Here is an 18,346-nt window from a genome sequence, read left to right as displayed (position 1 = left end):
CTGTTTAATCAATAATGTGGCGGGTTTCTTTTAAATATCTAGAAAACCTCTATTGATAATTCTATTTATGTATTTTTTAATTAGTGGTATTGTTCCCATTCAAGGAATTAGTTCATTACCTAACTTTCTAATGGAGGAAGAAGAAAAATACTTAACACCTCCAGTGGAACGTTCACCTATAAACTTCAGGCCAAATAATATAGTATAAAGACTAATACATTTGGTTTATATTTTATGGAAGGTGCTGCTGTTCCAATCTTGTAAAGCTAATTTCAAATATTAAAAATCAAAATACTCTCCCCATCTCACCACACTAACCAGTGCCCTTTGGTGTCCTCAGAACAAGAAGAGTTATTTATTATGGATATATCACTTTGATTTGGGGATCTTTCATACACCAATCACAGCAAGTGGCTAGACACTTATTTTATGAAGTATAAATGTTGTGCACTAACCCAACTATTCCACCCAATCTGTTGTAAGGAAGGGGAGAAAAACTCATACCCATAAAATGACTTCACTTGACAGGATGTCTATCAAGAGTATCTTAAACAACTTTCACTAATAACGTATCTAGTTTAGCTTTTAGCTGGGAAAGTCACACATTTTAAAGGTAAATATATTTGTAATTGTGTATCAGATATAATTCAAACCTAATGAACCATGCAGGAGTTAAGGGTTAATAAACCAATGTGCTTTGAATTTGTTCAAGTACTGATACTTCTGTATATAAAGATTTAGCGTATATAACAGCTATGAGAAGTGAAAAGATTTCTCCCCAAAAATGAAATTAAAACTAAGTTAAAATACATAAAGTAGTTAGTATTCCACACAGAATAAAATTTGACAAATCAAAGTTTACATGTCCCAGTTGACTATGTGTGAAAATGCAAAGCAGGTATTAAAACTGATAATGTCTGATATTTATACCAGTTTGTATATTAGAGGAACATCTAAATCCTTAATTAAAAAACACAAATGAAGTGAAAGCTTTAAACTGGTACACACTGTTCACACCTATATTTCAAGTTTGGAAATGCATATTTGCAAGCAGCAATACAAAAGTATTCATGAAGAATGCATAATCTCTGAAAATTATGAAAACATCCCTGCTACCAATACATTTCTAAATACAAAACTGACTACCATTTTTGTTACTTCTGTGTAGCGAGAGAAGTTCATTTTTAAAACAGATAAAATTCAGTCTTTAGGTGTGAATGGTATGAATGACAGTCTTTTTTGTTTTTTTTTTTTGTTTTTTTTTTTTTAAATTTCTTAGTTGTTTGGGATCCTTAAGCATGCAAAAGCTTTTAGAACAGGATGGTCCACAAAGGAACCAGGGTTGTCTTATGGCATCCAGTTAAGCCAGAGCTGGGAATGCTTCTGGGTCATCCACATCAGGAGCAGAAGCACTTGACTGGAAAAAACAAAAACAAAAACAAAATTAGCCACAATTCTCAAAATTTGAAAATATACTATACTACCAGCATTCACATTTAACCATTGACCTCCAAAAACAAACTTTGAATTAATATACTGGATAGTATTGTCAGAAGGAAATCACAATTACTTTCAATAAAACATTTTCAATTTCTAGCAAAACTTAAAATTCCCTACAATAACACAGATAGTGTCTCTTTTCACTTTTTTGGGTTTTGTCAGTTGTAGGGCTTGAACTCCAGGCCTGGACACTGTCCCCGAGCTTCCTCTGCTTAAGGCTAGCGCTCTACCACTTGAGCCAGAGCGCCAATTCCAGCTTCTTCTGTTTATGTGGTATGAGGAATCAAACCCAGGGCTTCAATGCATGCTAGGCAAGCACTCTACCACTGAACCACGTTCTCAGCCCCTCCTTTTCCTTTTTATCCCTCTAGTACCAGGAATAAAAATCCAGGGCATTTTTTTATGCAAGCTAATCAACACTCTACCTTACACTACTTTATTGTACCACAGGGTCTTACTAAGCAGCCCAGGCTAGCCTCACACAAACTTGAGATCCTCGTACTTCTTTACTGTCTAAGAGTATTGGAATAGTTCATCATTACATCTAACTTATTTTCCACATAATGGATTCTTTAGTATTTGTAGGTTTTTGTGACATACAGGCTAAGAAACCACCTAGCCACATAAGTTTATGTATTAACAAAACAAAAAACAAACAACAGGCTAGGGAGCAAACCTCCGTCGTACAGTACCTATCCAACAATCAAGCACAGTACAAATTCATAGCCCAATACTACCCAAACAAATAAAACATGAATCCCAACTGTCAGAGTTAGAAATAAACAACAAAAAAACAGTGGTCTTACAAACATGTCCAACAATGAATAGTATAACAGGATATAAAGTAAAGGACAGTGCCCTGGCCTTGAGTTCAAGCTCCAGAATTGGCAATAACAACAGTAATAATAAAGGGAATAGATTGGTATTTCAAGTAAACCAAGCAAATGCCAAGAATGAACTTGATACCCCATATCTGAATTTCCTCATCCATTATTAAATGATGTCATCACCACAGAGAATAAAAATGACCTAAGTACCTTAGCACAGCACTGTCACCAACACCTAATAATTCATGTGTGGCTGGGTGCTGTTAGCTACTCAGGAGGCTGAGATTTGAGGTTCATGGTAGGAAACCAGCCTGAGCAGGAAGGGCCATGAGATTCTAATCTCCAATAAACTACTCAGAAAAGGCCAGAAGTGGTGTTGTGGCTCAAGTGGCAGAGCACTAATGAGTTCATGCCCCAGGATGGGGGGAAAAAATAAGTTACTGAAGTGCTTTGAACAGAAATGTACTTAAAATACAGCTTTCTAAAAGCAGCCTATTTTTAAAAAACTGAAAGCCTACTTTTGCTTCTCATATTCTGAAAGGCTTCAGCCAGTGATTTACTACGTAAAAGGGAAAAAGTACTACAATTACCTTGTCAGTCCTACTGCCACGGTTTGGACGTCCACCACGCCCACGTCCACCTCGTCCTCCCCTGCCACCACGTCCTGGGCGGCCTAGGTCACCAAAATTGATCTCCAGCTGAGATGTTATATCATTTGCTGGCTTCCGGAAATGATGGTCCATAACGGAATCTTCAGCATGAGCCTAAAAATGTTAAGTAAAGAATTCTGGGTAATACTAGAAAGGCAATACCACCAAATTTCTAAGTAATGAGCTTTCTCCTACAAAAAGACCAACTATCCAACCTACATATGTGAAGAAATTTCACAGGTAATAAAGTTAGCTTTGGGTTCAGCTACCATCATCCTTAAAGTAAGTATTCCCTATAACCTTCCTCTATCTCAAATTGCTCTAAATTGCAAGTTATCAACAGTCTTCAAAAGATTAAAGTAGCTGGTCCCCTCCCCCCTTGTAGAACTACTGAATGGTAATCTTTGGCTGTGAAATCTGTGAAAGTGCACCTAAGGTATCCACTAGTAATAAGACACTTAAATATTCTCTTTTAACACTTTCAAAACTACAATCTGGGAAAGTATGTACAGATTTTAGGTTTGTCCACTCATATATCTGAAATTTGGGTCAACTTATGAAGCTCAATATCTGATTTGAAAAGCCACACACACATAAAACCACATCTTAAAATATAATCAAAAGAATTTTTCTTTTGATATCAAGTGGGATTGAACTCAAGATCCTCCCCTTGCAAGATAGGAATTTCTACCACTCTTCTGGCCCTTTTTCTTTTTCTACATTAGTTATATTTGCGTTATGATGTCACTTTTATGTTTGGGTTAAGATTTTCCCTTCAAAATTACGTTTCCTCCAATGTCATTCTTATAAAACTTTATCTGAAAACTGGCCTCAAGCCACATCCCAATGTATATCTTCCAAGTAGCTAGGATTATAGCCTTAAGCTATCACTTGTAGGCAAATGAACTTTCTTGAAAGTGAAATGTTTGTGAAATCCAGATATTTTGTAGGTGTAAGCTCTATGACTCACTCTGGGACTCTAGGTAATAAGTAACAGGAAAGCCAACCTTGTAAAATAATAAGCTTTCTTGTTTAAAAACATAAAGAGAATTAGCCAGGCACCAATGGTTCATGCTTATAATCCTAGCTACTCAGGAGGCTGAGATCTGAGATTGCAGTTCAAAGTCAGCCCAGGCAGGAAAAGTCATGAAATTCTGATCTCCAATTAAGCACCAGAAAACTGGAAGTGGTGCTGTAGCTCAAGTGGTAGAGCACTTGCCTTGAGCTGAAGAGCTCAGGGACAGCGCCCAGGCCCAGAGTTCAAGCCCGATGACCAACAAAAGAAAAAGAGAGAGAAAGAGAGAAAATCAGCCCAATTATCCAACCTGTACTTAACATGAATGAATATATTAATCATTTTATATTGCTTAATATCAAATTTCTTGTACATCTGAATAAAACGTTTATTCCCTGGATGGAAATGTTGCTTATGCTGATTAAAAGTACATTACTCCTTTCTCTAAGTACATGTATAATCCTCCTTTCTGAAGAGAAAAAGTACATTTTCTTCCTTCCAAATCAACTTAAAGTACTGTCTTTACATTTTTATCATCCTATATCCACATCACTGTCAAGCCAACTCAAAGGCTCTCTTAAAATTAATTTTAAAGGAATCTAAAAATCTGATATGAATATAAAACCTCTAGCAAATTACAAATCAATTATATAGACTATGTTGTGTTTAAATGTGTTCTATCTGAAACAAATTATACCAATTCATTAATTAGAACTTATTTTAAAATTTAGAACAGAAAAGCAAATAACAAAAAAGCCCTAGAGGGTTTTTTGTACAATTACAAAAGTCTTAAGCCAGGCACAGGTATCCCATGTCTGTAATCCTAGCTACTTGAGAGACTGAGAGCTTAAGATTGTGGTTCAAAGTCAGCTGGAACAAACAAATCCCAGACTTTTACCTACAATTAGCCACCAAAAAACTAAAAGTGGAGCTGTGGCTCAAGTGCTATGAGTGCTGCTAGCCTTGAGCAAAGCAGTTCAAGGACAATGCTCTGGCCCTCCAAGCCCCTACAGTACTGGTACATGCACACAGATGGATGGAAAGGAAGGGAAAGGAAAAGGAAAGAAAAGAAAATAGAGGAGGGCAGGAGCAGGCAAAGTGAGTCAGGTAACAGTGGTTCATGCTTATAATTCTAGATAACCAGAATACCGATATCTGAAGGACAGAAATTCAAGGCCAGTCTGGCCAAGTCTCGAAGACTTTTATCTCCAAAATAATCAGCAAAAGCTGGCTGGAGAACATGGCTCAAGTGGTAGTATGAGGAGAACATGGCTCAAGTGGTAGTATGAGAACCAACCAAGTATGAAGTCATGAGTTCAAACACCATACTGCCAGAAAAGGGTTGTTTTGTTTACATTTCTAACTAAATATTAACTCTACTGCAACAGTTTTCTAAGTGTCTAGAATAGGAATTGCTGAATGAGGAATAGACGCTTTCTGATCAAGCTGTCAGTAACACACCAGGTTATCTCATTTCCCCACTCCTAAATTATCTTTTTTTCCTCAACCTCCTTTGTAACAAAGACAAATATCTGTAAAAGTATTACAGACAGCACACTTTAAGACCTAGACATCCAAAATGGTAAAGGCATACATACCAGTTTAAACAAGCATCTATTTCCAAGGGCATTAATACATTTTTAGTGGCTTAATAATACGAAGGTCCTGGTTTCAAAACTCCTCATAACCAGTTTCATGTTTTACAATTTCTAAAACGTGTAGTCATATACTTACTTTGCATGATACAGTGGTCTTCATTATCTGCAAAGGACCACAAATTCCAAGACCACAAATTCTAAGCACACATGGGGTGCTTAAAGACCAGTAAGACTAGTTAGTACTTTTTTTTTTTTTGTCGGTTGTGGGGCCTCAACTCTGGGCCTGGGAGCTGTCCCTCAGCTCTTCAGCTCAAGGTTAGCGCTCTACTGCTGGAGCCACAACACCTACTCCTGGCCTTTTCTGCTTATGTAGTGCTGAAGAATCAAACCCAGGGCCTCATCATGCAAGGCAAGCACGCGAGCACTGAGCCACCTTCCCAGCCCACAAGTTGGTACTTTTTATGCACCGCTTTTCTACACTTAGGATACTGAGCAACTAAGGGGCAAGTAATGTATATAATGCAGAATGACACTGGACAGGAAGATAATTCATTCTGAGAGACAGGGCAGTGTTGAGACTCTACACTATTCAGAATAGTATACAATCCATAAAGTTTATGGAATGGACATTGTAGGGATTTTCCATTTAATATTTCTGGACTTTATGTTCAAAACTATGGGTAAGGTCAGACTAGTTGAAAAGCCCAGTGTAAAAATATTAAATTGGGATACCTACCCAGATGCTTACAAAATGTAGACTTCAACGTTTTAATAAATCCACTTTATGTTACAAATAGAATTTTATATGTATAAAAAACTACTCTCCAACATAAACTTTCATGGCTCCAGAATCAGAAATTCTATACTGCTCTACTCTGACATAATGATGATTTTACCTCAATTACTGACAAAGAAAGAGCAAAAGCGAGTCCAAGTTCAAATACCAGGCAATAAAACAGATTTGAGAAGTTCATTTTGATGGACACTGACTGGGCCAAGGTCATAATACTAGCTACTCAAGATGCTGAAAACCTGAGGATCACAATTTGATGTCAGCCTGGGCACAAAATTATGAGACTGCTATCTCAAATTCATCAGCAAAAAGCTGAGTGGATATGTTGATCAAGAGGTAGAACACCAGCCTTGCTTGAAAGCTTGAGGCCCTGAGTTCAAGTTCTAGTACAGGCACCAAAGGCAAAAATAAACAAAAAGCATTCTAATGAAAGAAAATAATTTTTTCTATAAGACATTTAAGACCATGTTTTCATTTGTTATGATGGAGTTGTTAAAAACAACTCTTCTCTAAACTCAGAAAACCACTTGTGTTTTCAACCTCTACTTCGTAATATTCACCAAATGTTTCACAGCTTTTTGCTTATTAAACTAAATTACTTTAAGATTTTACTGAGTTGGGTATAAACGTGCCAAGTGGCAGAGCACATGCACTCCAAATGCCGAGTTCAATCTCCAGCATCAAAACTAAACAGAATGTTATTGAATCTTTCTATTATGCCTATGTAACATTTAACTATGTAACATTTAACTTTACCTTAGGGTAATAGGATTTATACACTGTAGTTTTGTTACAGCCAATTTATGATGTAAGTACATACCTCAAAAGGTCAAAAGAAGCTGATAGAGAAAAAGAATTTAGTAGAAAGAAATAATGGCTAAGATCTCACACTTAACAAACCTTAATCAGAGATAGCATTGTGATCTTTTTCCAACAACATGCCCCAAGACTTATAAATAAAGGCTACTGAATCAAAAGTCACCAGGAAGCATTTCTCAAATATTTTCACTTATTTCTATGCTTCCAAAATAAAGGAAATGTTATATAAGTTAATTATTTGGTCTTCTAAGATTTCATTCCTTAGTAAAGATTTCTAAAATTTACCAAGTTCTAACTATTGTACACAACACACAGATAATCTTGAAATGTATTAACTAAAGAAAGCCTAGTATTTTAGGTTAAACTACAGGAAAATGTCAACATTTCAACCTAATAAAAGAAACCTTTAATGATTCCAAGTAAAATTCCAAAAATAGGTTCAACTTTTATCTGCTCTCAACCATCCATGTAAAAACCTTTTTGTTTTATACAAATTATCAATGTAAAATCTACAGCAAAAGTTACAAATTCATTCAAGTCACATTTGAACACACCAAACACCACAAATCTTAATTTTACCTCTTCACTCTTTGATTTATGAAGAACAAATCCCTTCTTCCACTGCCCATCAGCACCTTCATTTGGTTTCCGAATATTAAATTCCACTTTTGCCCGGTCTTTATTTTGAATAGCCTTCCACTCATCCAAAGTCATCTCTTTTGGACCCTCTTCCTTAACTTCTTCAACCTCATTCTCCCTGCAGAAAAAGATGTTTCAATTTTATACCTGGTAGGTAGCTAGTAAAATTCAGCTCCCAGGCCCAGAGTTCAAGCTCTACGACCGACAAAAAAAAGTAAAAGCCAAAAATAAACCAACCAAACAAACACCTGATCTTGGGCTGGGAATGTGGCTTAGTGGCAGAGTGTTTGCCTAGCATGCACGAAGCCCTGAGTTCAATTCCTCAGTACCACATACATAGAAAAAGCCAGAAATGACGCTGTGGCTCAAATGGTACAGCGTTAGCCTTGAGCAAAAGAAGTTCAGGAACAGGGACCAGGCTCTGAGTTCAAGCCCCAGGACTGGCAAAAACAAAAAAACAAACAAAAAAAACCCTAATATAAACAGATCCTTTTTCACTTCAGCACCAACACTTAATGCAAAATAAACCAAAAGCCAAGTTTCTGCACATCTTAAAATCTGTACAATCCAACCTTCAAACCAATCTAAGGTTTCACTAGTAATATGTTCACAAAAGCTGTTTCAACATAATACAAAGTTAGTTATTTCTAAATATAATTCTTACAGAAATATAGGCCTAGGAATCCATTAACTACTTTAGTCAAATCTTAGTATTATCCACTAAACAAGTCATTCCCTATTTGGGGAGCCCTATTTCCAAAGATAGTAAGTAATTTAGTTAACCGTAAGTTTTTACTAATCTTCCAAACTGCCCTTTATTATCTGACAAATCCTATCTTAAAATTTCCAAAAGCAAGTTTACATTAAATTAGAGAGCCTTAGCAGGGCACCAATGGCTCACAATCATCTATCTAGTTACTCAGGAGGCTGAGATCAAAGCAAGCCTAGGCAGACAAGTCTGTGAGACTCATAAAACCACCAGAAAACTGGAAGTGGTGCTGTCGCTCAAGTAGCAGAGTATTAGCCTTGAGCTGGAGGCTGAAGAGCTCAAGAACAGTGTCTAGACCCAGAGTTCAAACCCCATGATGGACAAAGAAAAAAAAAGTCTTAGGTACTGAATATTTATCAGCTTACTATTTAGTAATTTATCAATTGACACAGCCAAGATTAGGACTTAACATAAATTTGAATACAATGAGTTATGACACCTACATTTAAGGACTGATGTAAGGTGTAACTAAACATTAAACCAACAGAATGTCTGGAAACTTCAGACATTAAGTTTTGTTTAATTTATATTACCACATACAAGATATAATACTAAGAGAATGTTTTGATAAGCATCATTACCTTTTTTAGACCCATTATTCCCAAATTTATTTCTTCATATTGAGCCAAATATCCTATCAATATTATCATTTACTTCTGGTATACAATTACAATTTTGTGGCTCTTGTTGAAAGTGACTTAAGCATTGGTTTTCTAATGAAGTTGTTTTCAGCAGTCTGGGGTTACTTAATCCTACACAGGGTTTATGTAAGTCACCATCACAATTTCATTGTTTACAACACAAAATTAGGACTCTATAGTTTCATATAAATTAATATTACCGCAAGTACAAAATACCACACAGTACTCTGATCTGCTCTCTCCAATAATAAATCATTTTTTCTCAGGCCACCAAGTCAGGGAATATGGTATCCCCTTCTCATCATTATCAGTGTTTCACTCTAAGAGCAATTCTTCCTGGAAAAGGAAATTTTTAGAAAGAGAATCCTCCTCTTGACTGGTTTGGCTGTGCTCTAGTTGAGAATAATCTAAAAAGACATAAACCCATGGAATGAAACAAAACCCTATTAGCCATATTTACAGTCAATTGATTTTTGCAAAGATATTAAGAACATATCTGGGAGAAAAAAACCTGTCTTTTAGATAGATAGATAGTGATACAGGTCAAATGTATAAAACCCTGTTACCTTTGGATTTCAAGGGTTATTTTTGTGATTAGTGTTAATAGGCTTTACTAAAATAGTGTACCTCTTAACTCAGACGTAAGAAAGTAGTAAAAGAACTAATGAATTCCAGCACTCAAACTTAAGCAAGAGGATTCCAAGTTCAAGACATCCTGGGCTACATACACAGCAAGTACCCCGACCCAAAATAAAATCTCTCTTTATTGTCATTAAGTAACAGAACTGAATCTATGAGTCACCTTACTGGTAAAAACCTAACCGCATTCAGTGTTGAACCCTCACTCATAGAAACCACTTACTTATTTTCAGTGTCTGCCACTGGGTGTTCTTCACCTTCAGGTGTTTCCTCAGTCACATTTGTTTGATCCAAGTCACTGCAATTATAAGATATTTGTTTCTGAATGTATTTGGGGGACTCTCTAAGGAAAGAAAGAAAAGAAAGGCATCTAGGTCCATTTACATGTAACCAAAGAGTTCTTCATACAAACAGAAATTTTTCACATTTTTTTTAACATTCCCACTAAATTTACTCCCTAGAAGACAAGACCTCTAAGATAATCTTAAACAAACCTAAACAAAGTATTACTGACTTACATATGGGAAGGACTAAAATTCAAGGAACTATTGCAGGTACAATGAAATGAGAATACTGAAATGTCAAGTGTAGGGCTTTAGGAAAAGCTACATTAATAACATACTTAAGGATAGGATACTTAAGGATAGGATAGAAAAATGATCATGATATAAAAACCAAACCTATCTCTTAAGACATTATTTTGTAAGTAATAGCTTTGATAAAGTATCCATCCTTGTCTAAGGAGCAAAATTTAAGCTTATAAAAAACTTTCAAGTTCAATTTATTGAAATAATTTAACTTAAAAATCAGAATACCAACGTTAATTCATCTTTGACAGTTCCCCAGTTGTGAGATCCGCTACCTCCACGCTTGTCCTCATGCTTCAGACCACTGTAATGTGAAAAAGAACTAACAAAACTGAGTTAACATAATACTCTTTAATTCTAGAAATTCAAATTTTGTTTATTAAATAAGCATATTAACATCTAAGAAATGAAATAATCAACATAAAACTTACGATCTATCACTTCCACTATGCCTATCAAATTCACGTTTGCCACGAGAATCAAATCCATCTCCTCGGCCCATTCCACGTCCACGACCTCCTCGCCCCCTTCCAAGTCCACCACGTCCTCGAATAGGTCGGTCAATAATCGGTCTACAATACAAATTAACAATTACATCTCCAAAGTTTCCAGAAAAAGGAATAAGATACCCATTCAAAGGCTCGTAAATACAGAATATGCTTATTGACTCATAGCAACTAATCACACACTTTATAAAATTCAAGTCTATTTCCAAACACAAAGGAAACCAGAATCAGGAAAACCTTTGAAACAAAATTATTTGGCCTTTGTTTTTAAAAATTGTTAGTGATATATTTCCAATGCTATTCACTATTAAACTATTTACATGTATACAAAAGTTTAAACACATCTAACCAACATAAATTATTGGTTTGTAATAAATTAGCATTAACATCCTTTTAGCCCAACATTTGGAGAGTGAAAGAAATTAACATCCAAAGTGTACAAGATGTATGTTTGAAAATGTTTATCCAAAATCTAAGTACAACAATGAACACACAAGTTTCTCTGAAAAACTGACAGAAGTAATCAGCTACATTATTACTGGCAATTATGCCCAATTTATAACTATATGTTAAGATGTAACTACAAAGTAATAAAACATGAAGTACTATTTTAAAAACTTACTTGTCAACTGAAAATTCGCCTCCTTCACCCTTTTCTTCGAGTGGCTTTTCAAATCTTCTTTCACGAGGTGGTCGCCTTTCTGGTCTTCTATCAATTATTTTCCCTTCACCCTGAAGTTGCTGATCAGGTCTTCTTCCAACTCGTCTTATTCCTAATAATGAATAACCAGCACACCAAATCATTTTTCCAATTGAAATTTAGGCCTGGATTAGAAAACACCCAGTGTATGACCAAATATTTTAGAGGAAATTTCTCATCATTCATGATCTTGTTTTAACTTTCTCTCTAGTTTGCCAAGTTATCCCTCACATATCTGCAATTATTCTGACTTGGAAGTCATTTGGGTAACCCTAACTTCCATCAGGAATTTTTAAAAATGTCACACAGTCAAAAAAGTGAATGTCTGTACTATACTATATATAGCCTGGGAAGAAACGGAATACTCGTAATTCCTTAAAATGACAAATGTGAAAGGATAGCAAATGGCATTTAAGACCGCTACAGAACACCTCCAGTTTAGAATGAGTTCTGAGTTACAGAAACCCTGTCTCAGATTAAGAGTAAAACACCTATTTGGCCAGAAAAATAGTATCATCTTCCTCTAAAAAATAAGATTATGTGAGGTTGGAGGCATGACTCAGATGGTAGAGTGCCAGACAACAGGCAAAAGTATCAGATATCAAATTCGAGTCCCAGCCTGGAGCGGGAGGGGACTTATATAGCCTTTAGGAAATAATTCAGTAGTCTCTTATTAAGGCCACCCTTCATGAATCTGTTTCCAAATAATTCTTAAAAACAGACACAGAAAGACCCCTCCCTTAAGTAAAATGCAGTAAGAGACCTGTGGATACAGCTCAGTGGCATGTTAGCATGCTCAAGATCCTGGATAAATTCCAGCACAGAAGAAAAAGATGATTAACAAGTAATAGCTAAAGCATTTATTGATTTCCCAACTTTTATTATTTTTCTCCAAATTAGAATGAACCAGTGAGTCACCCAAAAAACAATCAATATGAATTATTGGTAGTCTCAAAGAGATTGTTCATTCAATACATGACCAAGATTTCAAGAATGCTGTAATTCCCAAATCAGTTTCTGAAAACACAGCTGAGACATGATTTAAGATCTTACATTATTTCACTATTTCTAAGAATGGAACACTATCAGGACACACCCAATTATTCAAAAACGCCTACCACTCCAGCCATACACAAATATGTACCTCTTTAATAAAATTTTAAAGTTCATTTTCTGTAAACTTTCAGAGCAGACAAAAAAAACATAGGCCTTGTACCAAAGCATTTAAATAAATTTCATCAGAGGTGTAAAGTATTAGGGAGAAGCTATGTAACCAGCCCTCATAACAATATCCAAGCCAAACACACCCAATGAACAATGGCTTGCTTCCCCACCCAGTAGTCAACATCAGGCCTACAAAACCTAAGAATCTTAAAAACTCATCGCCGGACTGGGGATATAGCTCAGCAAAAAAGTACTTGCCTAGCACGTTATCTGTTAGGGTCCACCATTAGAACCGCACGCACACACGCACGCACGCACACGCGCGCACGCACACACACACACAACCTCACATAGTGAAAAATGACTAATTTTTTTAATGCAAGCTTATTTTGAGGTACTTTATACTTGCAAGCTAACTGCACTCAAATCTAGGTGTTATTTCTTTATACTCACTGACATTCTAAGTAAATTAAACGGCTAGCAATAGGCTATAATACAAAATTCATGTAAAACAAATATCCAACACCTAAAGCCCAGCCTTAGGACCTATTACCAAAGGCACAACACCTGAGTAATCGTTCCAACTCTACAGCGTGGGGAATTTGTTTACAGGTCTTTCATCCCCCCCCTCCCAAAAAAGACTAACAGGCATTAAGAACTGAAAATGGTTAACTTTCCCATTCAACATTTCCTCTGTATTTATAAGCTTGATTTTTTTTTAAACGTCACATCAAAAAGTGTTTTGAGGATGTGGGATATAGCTGAGAACTGTTGCATGCCAAGAGCTGAGTTCAATACCCAACACTTTGGGGTGGGGGAGAAACATCCACTAAAATACTAAGGAGCACAATGATAACTAATCTGAAAGTTTTTCAAGCCAAGAATGATTATTTAATGTCAAAATCAATTCAATTTTATATCAAAAGCTTTATCAATTTATAAACTGTTTTCCTACATTTATAACTGCAGAGGTTATTTCAAAGGTGGTCTTCATAATCAAATCTGAAACACTGAAACCATGTTTCAGGTTTTAAACACTTCAAACGAGTAAACAAGTCTACCTAGTATTTATTTTTTAGACCCAATTCATTCATGTTAGTGTGATCAAACAGTTAAGTTTAAGCAGTTTAAATAAATCAATTGTGCTCCTTCTGACACAGAAATTAAATGCTTTATTCACAATTGTGAGGCTAAATACTTTATACATAATTTTAGGCAAGACTTTGTGTTTAATTCACCATCTAGATGCAAGATTTTTGTATTCCAAGTCTCACGAAAGTTCTTTTTAAAAATTTCCCTACACCAAAGCCAAGCTAACAAGTCCTTCCGCTAACGAGAAACAAGTCCTTCCAGGAGCACGTGGTAGTATAGGCTAACTTCAACTTTCAATGTATGCTGGCACTCTCAAAACACTCAGAGCTTAGGTTTTAGGTCCACCCCTATTTGTTACAGATTATTCATGCTTTCTTGTAATTGTTCGGTCCCTTTTCATACACAACAAATCAGTAACAAGCAAGAATGCAAAATTGAATCTTGCACCACCCTAGGAACAGCGAAGTCCTGACCATGCTTCACGCACATGTACTGGGCAAGCTACAGACTATACTGTTCGGCTGCGGAACACTGACAGCCTCGATCCTCGTTTCACCCACGAGGCCCAGACCAGACCAAAGGCAACCGTGAATGCTGGAAACCGGGAGAAGGGATGGGCCACGGGGACGATTCTATAATACCCAGTCTCCAATTCTGTAACAACCAAGTCTTTATTCGGAACTCCCACTTCACCCAAAGGGGCCAAATCCCTTCCTTCTCCACAGTTCAATCCACTTCTGCAAGTTAGAACAAGATTCTAGGAGTGGGGACAATAAAGCACATGCGGTGCTCCAAACAGCACCTATTCCAACCACACCTGATACCTTCAGGTGCAAACTCCGAGCCCCAGTTTCTCACTTAGGGTGCCCCGCGCCATCGTGGGGGCAAGATGGCAGAGCTAGAGCCCGAAGCAAACCAGAACACCTCCTAGGAGCACGCTGAAGGAAGAGCTCTGCCCGGGGAGGAACTGTGGCCACTGAGACTCTTCCTACGAACGAAAGGCTGCAAAAAAGAGCCCGCCCGCCTTCTCGCCCGCCGGGGGAATCGGCGGGAAGGGTCCGGCCCGCAGGACCCGGCTCCTCGCCCAGGGTTAGGCGGGAACGGCGTGGCTCCGCGAATCCTGCAGGCGGTGGCGTGAACTTGGGGACCGGCCGCCAGGCTCCCAGCACCTGCGCGGAACCTGGCTTTTGTCGCGTGGGGGAAACGTGCGGAGAGGAGGACCGAGTCTCCGAGCGATCCTCGCAACTTGTCCTACAAGCAAGTGGTGGCCGTGAGTCCCCCGGCGCCTTCCCTTCATCCCCGGCGCTCCCTGCCCTGCCACCCCGGCTTTACCTTCTTTCTTAAGCGCCACGGGCGGCTGTGTCTCCTCCTTCTTATCAGCCACGCCGACATTGGGAGGCAGCGGGTTCTTGCGGTCTTTCTGGGACTCTTTACGCAGCTGTTTGCCCGCCGCGTTGGAGTTGGTCTGGGCCGCGGCCTGAGCAGCGCTCTTGGCCCCAGGGCCCCCAACGCCGCCCCCGCCGGCTTCTTTTTTCTTGTTCTCTGCTGCCTTCAGCACCTCGAAGGGGTCCGATTCGTCGTCAAATAACTGGTCGAATCGGTTGGTGACCACGCAGCCGAAGCCTTCCTGTAGGTGCCCAGGCATGATGGTGGCTCGGCGGCGCGTTCCTCTACGGATTGCAGCGGGCCGCGCCGAGCCAAGAGCGCCTGCTTCAGCTCTTCCCACAAGATGGCCGGGCCGAGAGAGGGGGGCCGTCTTCTCTTCCGGCGCCAGGCACACATCCGGGAGCGGCCAATGCCGCGCTGCACCATGGGATATGTAGACCCCAGTCGTCTGTACCGAGGCTGCCGACCGAGACGGGACTACAATTCCCAGCATCCTCCGAGCGAGCACTCTTCGCGCGCGCCCGAGAGGCGGGATCATAGGGAGCGATTGAAGCGTGCGAGCCGAAGGAGGGGAAAAAGCCTGATGGTGGGCGGAGTCCTGCCACCTGCTCTTGTCACCCCGAAACTCGCCAGGTCTTGACGGTGAAAACAGGAAAACGTGACGGCATCTTTAGCTCATGAAAGTGTTCTGTGTCTTCGGTTTCACTCACCGGACTCCTAAGGCCGGGGCTAACTTTCTCCGCCTCTCGGGGAGAGTCAAGGTGACTCCGAGACCTCGCAACTGGAGACAAACTTCCGGGGGTGGGAGGTGAGGCGCCGCACCGGCCTCCTGTAGGCTGCGTCCGCGGCGCCGCGAGTGCCGGAGGCGGGAAAAGGGGTGACCCTCCACCCGCGGCCGTGGTGCGCGGGCTTGGCAGGCGGGAGGCGAGGTGCCCTCCCTCGGTGCCGGGACTGGGGGAGCAGAGCTAGCCACAAAGCCAACTAGAGCCATCCCGCGGCCGCGCTGGCACGCCTGGCCGGACGTGGCGACCGGCGCTGGACCCCGGTGGTTAGCCCCGAGTCTGCAGCGCTGGAAGCCGGGCAGGGCTTGCAGAAACGTGTTCTAGGATCGATCCAATTAATTGCCCGGGAGTCTCTGACAACCCAAAGGTTAGATGGCGGTGGTGGTGGTGAAATGAGCTTAGAAATACTATTTTAGAGCCCCTTGAGTACGTATGAGAAGGAAGGATAGGTCAGAAATTATTGAACAGTGACGGAAAGCATTGGCATCCGTTGAGAATTTAAGTCCAATTGAGGCAATACAGTGTCAAAGAATATTTAAGCACATTTAGTAACTCTGTATTCCGATATGTCGTGATTTTAAAAACCTCTCTGCGTGGACACCAAACTCTCCCGAGTGGCAGATGCTAGGACTATTTCAATCTCAATATCTGAAGTAAGTAGGTTCTCTTTTTTTTCACTGGTGATGAAGCCATTTCGGGAGACTAAATGACTTAACAGGTTTACACCCTCAGTAGGTGCTCGGGCCTGACCTTAGTTTTTGTTTTTGTTTTTTTTTAACACAACTGATACTATTGACATCAATTCTGTAATCTAGACACTGCTCAGTTAGAAGTTGGACGATTATTTAATTTCCAGTAGCTAATAAGTGTAAACATAGTTGCAAATCCGTTAAAGTTTGCAACAGCAAAACTGAGCAAATTTCTAAGGCCCAGAAAGTAGAAGACAAGTTATATTGCAGGTATGTAGCAGCAAGCCTTATGATTGTGCTTTGCAGTCCTCTCCCACTCCTCAAAGTTACTTATTTTGCTGTTGTCATTCCTCTGAACATCCATGCCCACCACTACCTCACCCTTCCTCCCGCCGTTCTGGTTCTTGTAACTCTTCGGAGACAAGAGACAATGGGCTGTCAACCATTCTTTTCCCATGTTTTGAAAATAGCCCAGATCAATAGATAATGTTACTGTGAGCAAAAGATGTTCGTCTGAAATACCATGCTGAAACCTTTTGGGGCAGTGAATACAAGAAAGTAAAACAGGCTTTGTTGGGGGGGGGGGGGGGAGGAATGGAGAGGTGCTGGGTTAAAAAGGTAGTAAATGAGAATTAATATGATCCAAGTAGTTTGTTTGCATGTATGAAAAGAGCTTATTGACGGGGCTGGGAATGTGGCTTGGTGGTAGAGCGCTTGCCTAGCATACATGGAAGCCCTGGGTTCCATTCCTCTACCACATAAACAGAAAAAGAAAAAAAAAAAGCTACTAGTGGTCCTGTGGCTCAAGTGGTAGAGTGCTAGCCTTGAGCAAAAAGAAGCTCAGGGACAGTGTCCAGGTCCTGAGTTCAAACCCCAGGACTGGACTGGAGAGAGAGAGAGAGAGAGAGAACATTGAGATTGTTTTAAGAGGGGAGGAGGTAAAGGAGAGTGATGGGGTGGAGAGAGAGAAAGAGAGAACATTGAGATTGTTTTAAGAGGAGAGGGAGTAAAGGAGGGTGATGGGATGTGGAGGAGTTGTTGATTGGTGTAGATTGTACACATATATGAAAAGGTCCCCAATCATAGGGTTTGAACTCAGGGCCTGGGCATTGCCCTTGAGGTTTTTTTGCTCAAGGCTAGTGCTCCACCACTGAGTCACAGCTCCACTTCTGACTCTTTTGGTGGTTAATTGGAAGTAAGAGTCTCACAGATTATCCTGCCCAGGCTGACTTCAAACTGTGATCTTCAGATCTTAGCCTCCTGAGTAGCTAGAAGTAAGCCACCCACACTTACTCAAAGTCCATTTTTAAAGTATGTAAATAAAGCTACATATGGTAAACCTTTTTTTCATGTTATTAATTATTGAGGTATTATTATATGTAGTTATTCTCACTAATGTTTTCTTTGTCCTAAGAAATCAAAATAGTGTTTAGGGCAGAAGAAGTATCTAAGTAGTAATTACTTAATATGCATGAGGCCTTGATTTAAATCCAAAGCATAGTATAACACAAATAATACACAATACACAAAAACACAACACACAAATACGT

General features: G+C 39.3%; 1 protein-coding gene across 4 annotated transcripts; it reads right to left on the bottom strand.

Moving 5' to 3' along the window:
* Positions 1 to 441: 441 nt before the first annotated feature.
* Serbp1 (SERPINE1 mRNA binding protein 1) lies at positions 442 to 15,698 on the bottom strand. 4 transcript variants are annotated; one of them, XM_042685589.1, is made up of 8 exons: positions 15,272 to 15,698; positions 11,606 to 11,756; positions 10,909 to 11,049; positions 10,710 to 10,799; positions 10,114 to 10,233; positions 7,782 to 7,959; positions 2,918 to 3,091; positions 442 to 1,417 (listed from the first exon to the last, which is right to left on the bottom strand). In XM_042685589.1, exons 1-8 carry the CDS (start codon positions 15,582 to 15,584, stop codon positions 1,361 to 1,363), a joined length of 1,224 nt encoding a protein of 407 aa, XP_042541523.1. In that variant the 5' UTR covers positions 15,585 to 15,698; the 3' UTR covers positions 442 to 1,360. The 4 variants fall into 4 exon arrangements, with proteins under 4 accessions (XP_042541523.1, XP_042541531.1, XP_042541538.1 ...); XM_042685597.1 differs by having other exon boundaries at positions 10,710 to 10,781; XM_042685604.1 differs by having other exon boundaries at positions 10,114 to 10,188; positions 15,272 to 15,697.
* Between the last annotated feature and the right edge of the window lie 2,648 nt (positions 15,699 to 18,346).

Source organism: Dipodomys spectabilis, unplaced genomic scaffold, assembly GCF_019054845.1.
Source record: "Dipodomys spectabilis isolate Male_0828 unplaced genomic scaffold, ASM1905484v1 ptg000002l, whole genome shotgun sequence".
Taxonomy (NCBI): Eukaryota; Metazoa; Chordata; class Mammalia; order Rodentia; family Heteromyidae; genus Dipodomys; species Dipodomys spectabilis.
The sequence above is the reverse complement of the archived record's forward strand: the minus strand, read 5'-3'. Positions and strand labels throughout refer to the sequence as shown.

Bases quoted from the DNA above. Each gene is read 5' to 3' on its own strand.
- Serbp1 (XM_042685589.1), bottom strand. From the start codon at position 15,584: ATGCCTGGGCACCTACAGGAAGGCTTCGGCTGCGTGGTCACCAACCGA. The intron at 10,800-10,908 runs GTAAGTTTTATG...CAGTTTTGTTAG, and splicing joins CATAGTGGAAGTGATAGATC to TTCTTTTTCACATTACAGTG. The intron at 7,960-10,113 runs GTAAGTGGTTTC...CTTTTTCTGCAG, and splicing joins GTGGCAGACACTGAAAATAA to GGAGAATGAGGTTGAAGAAG.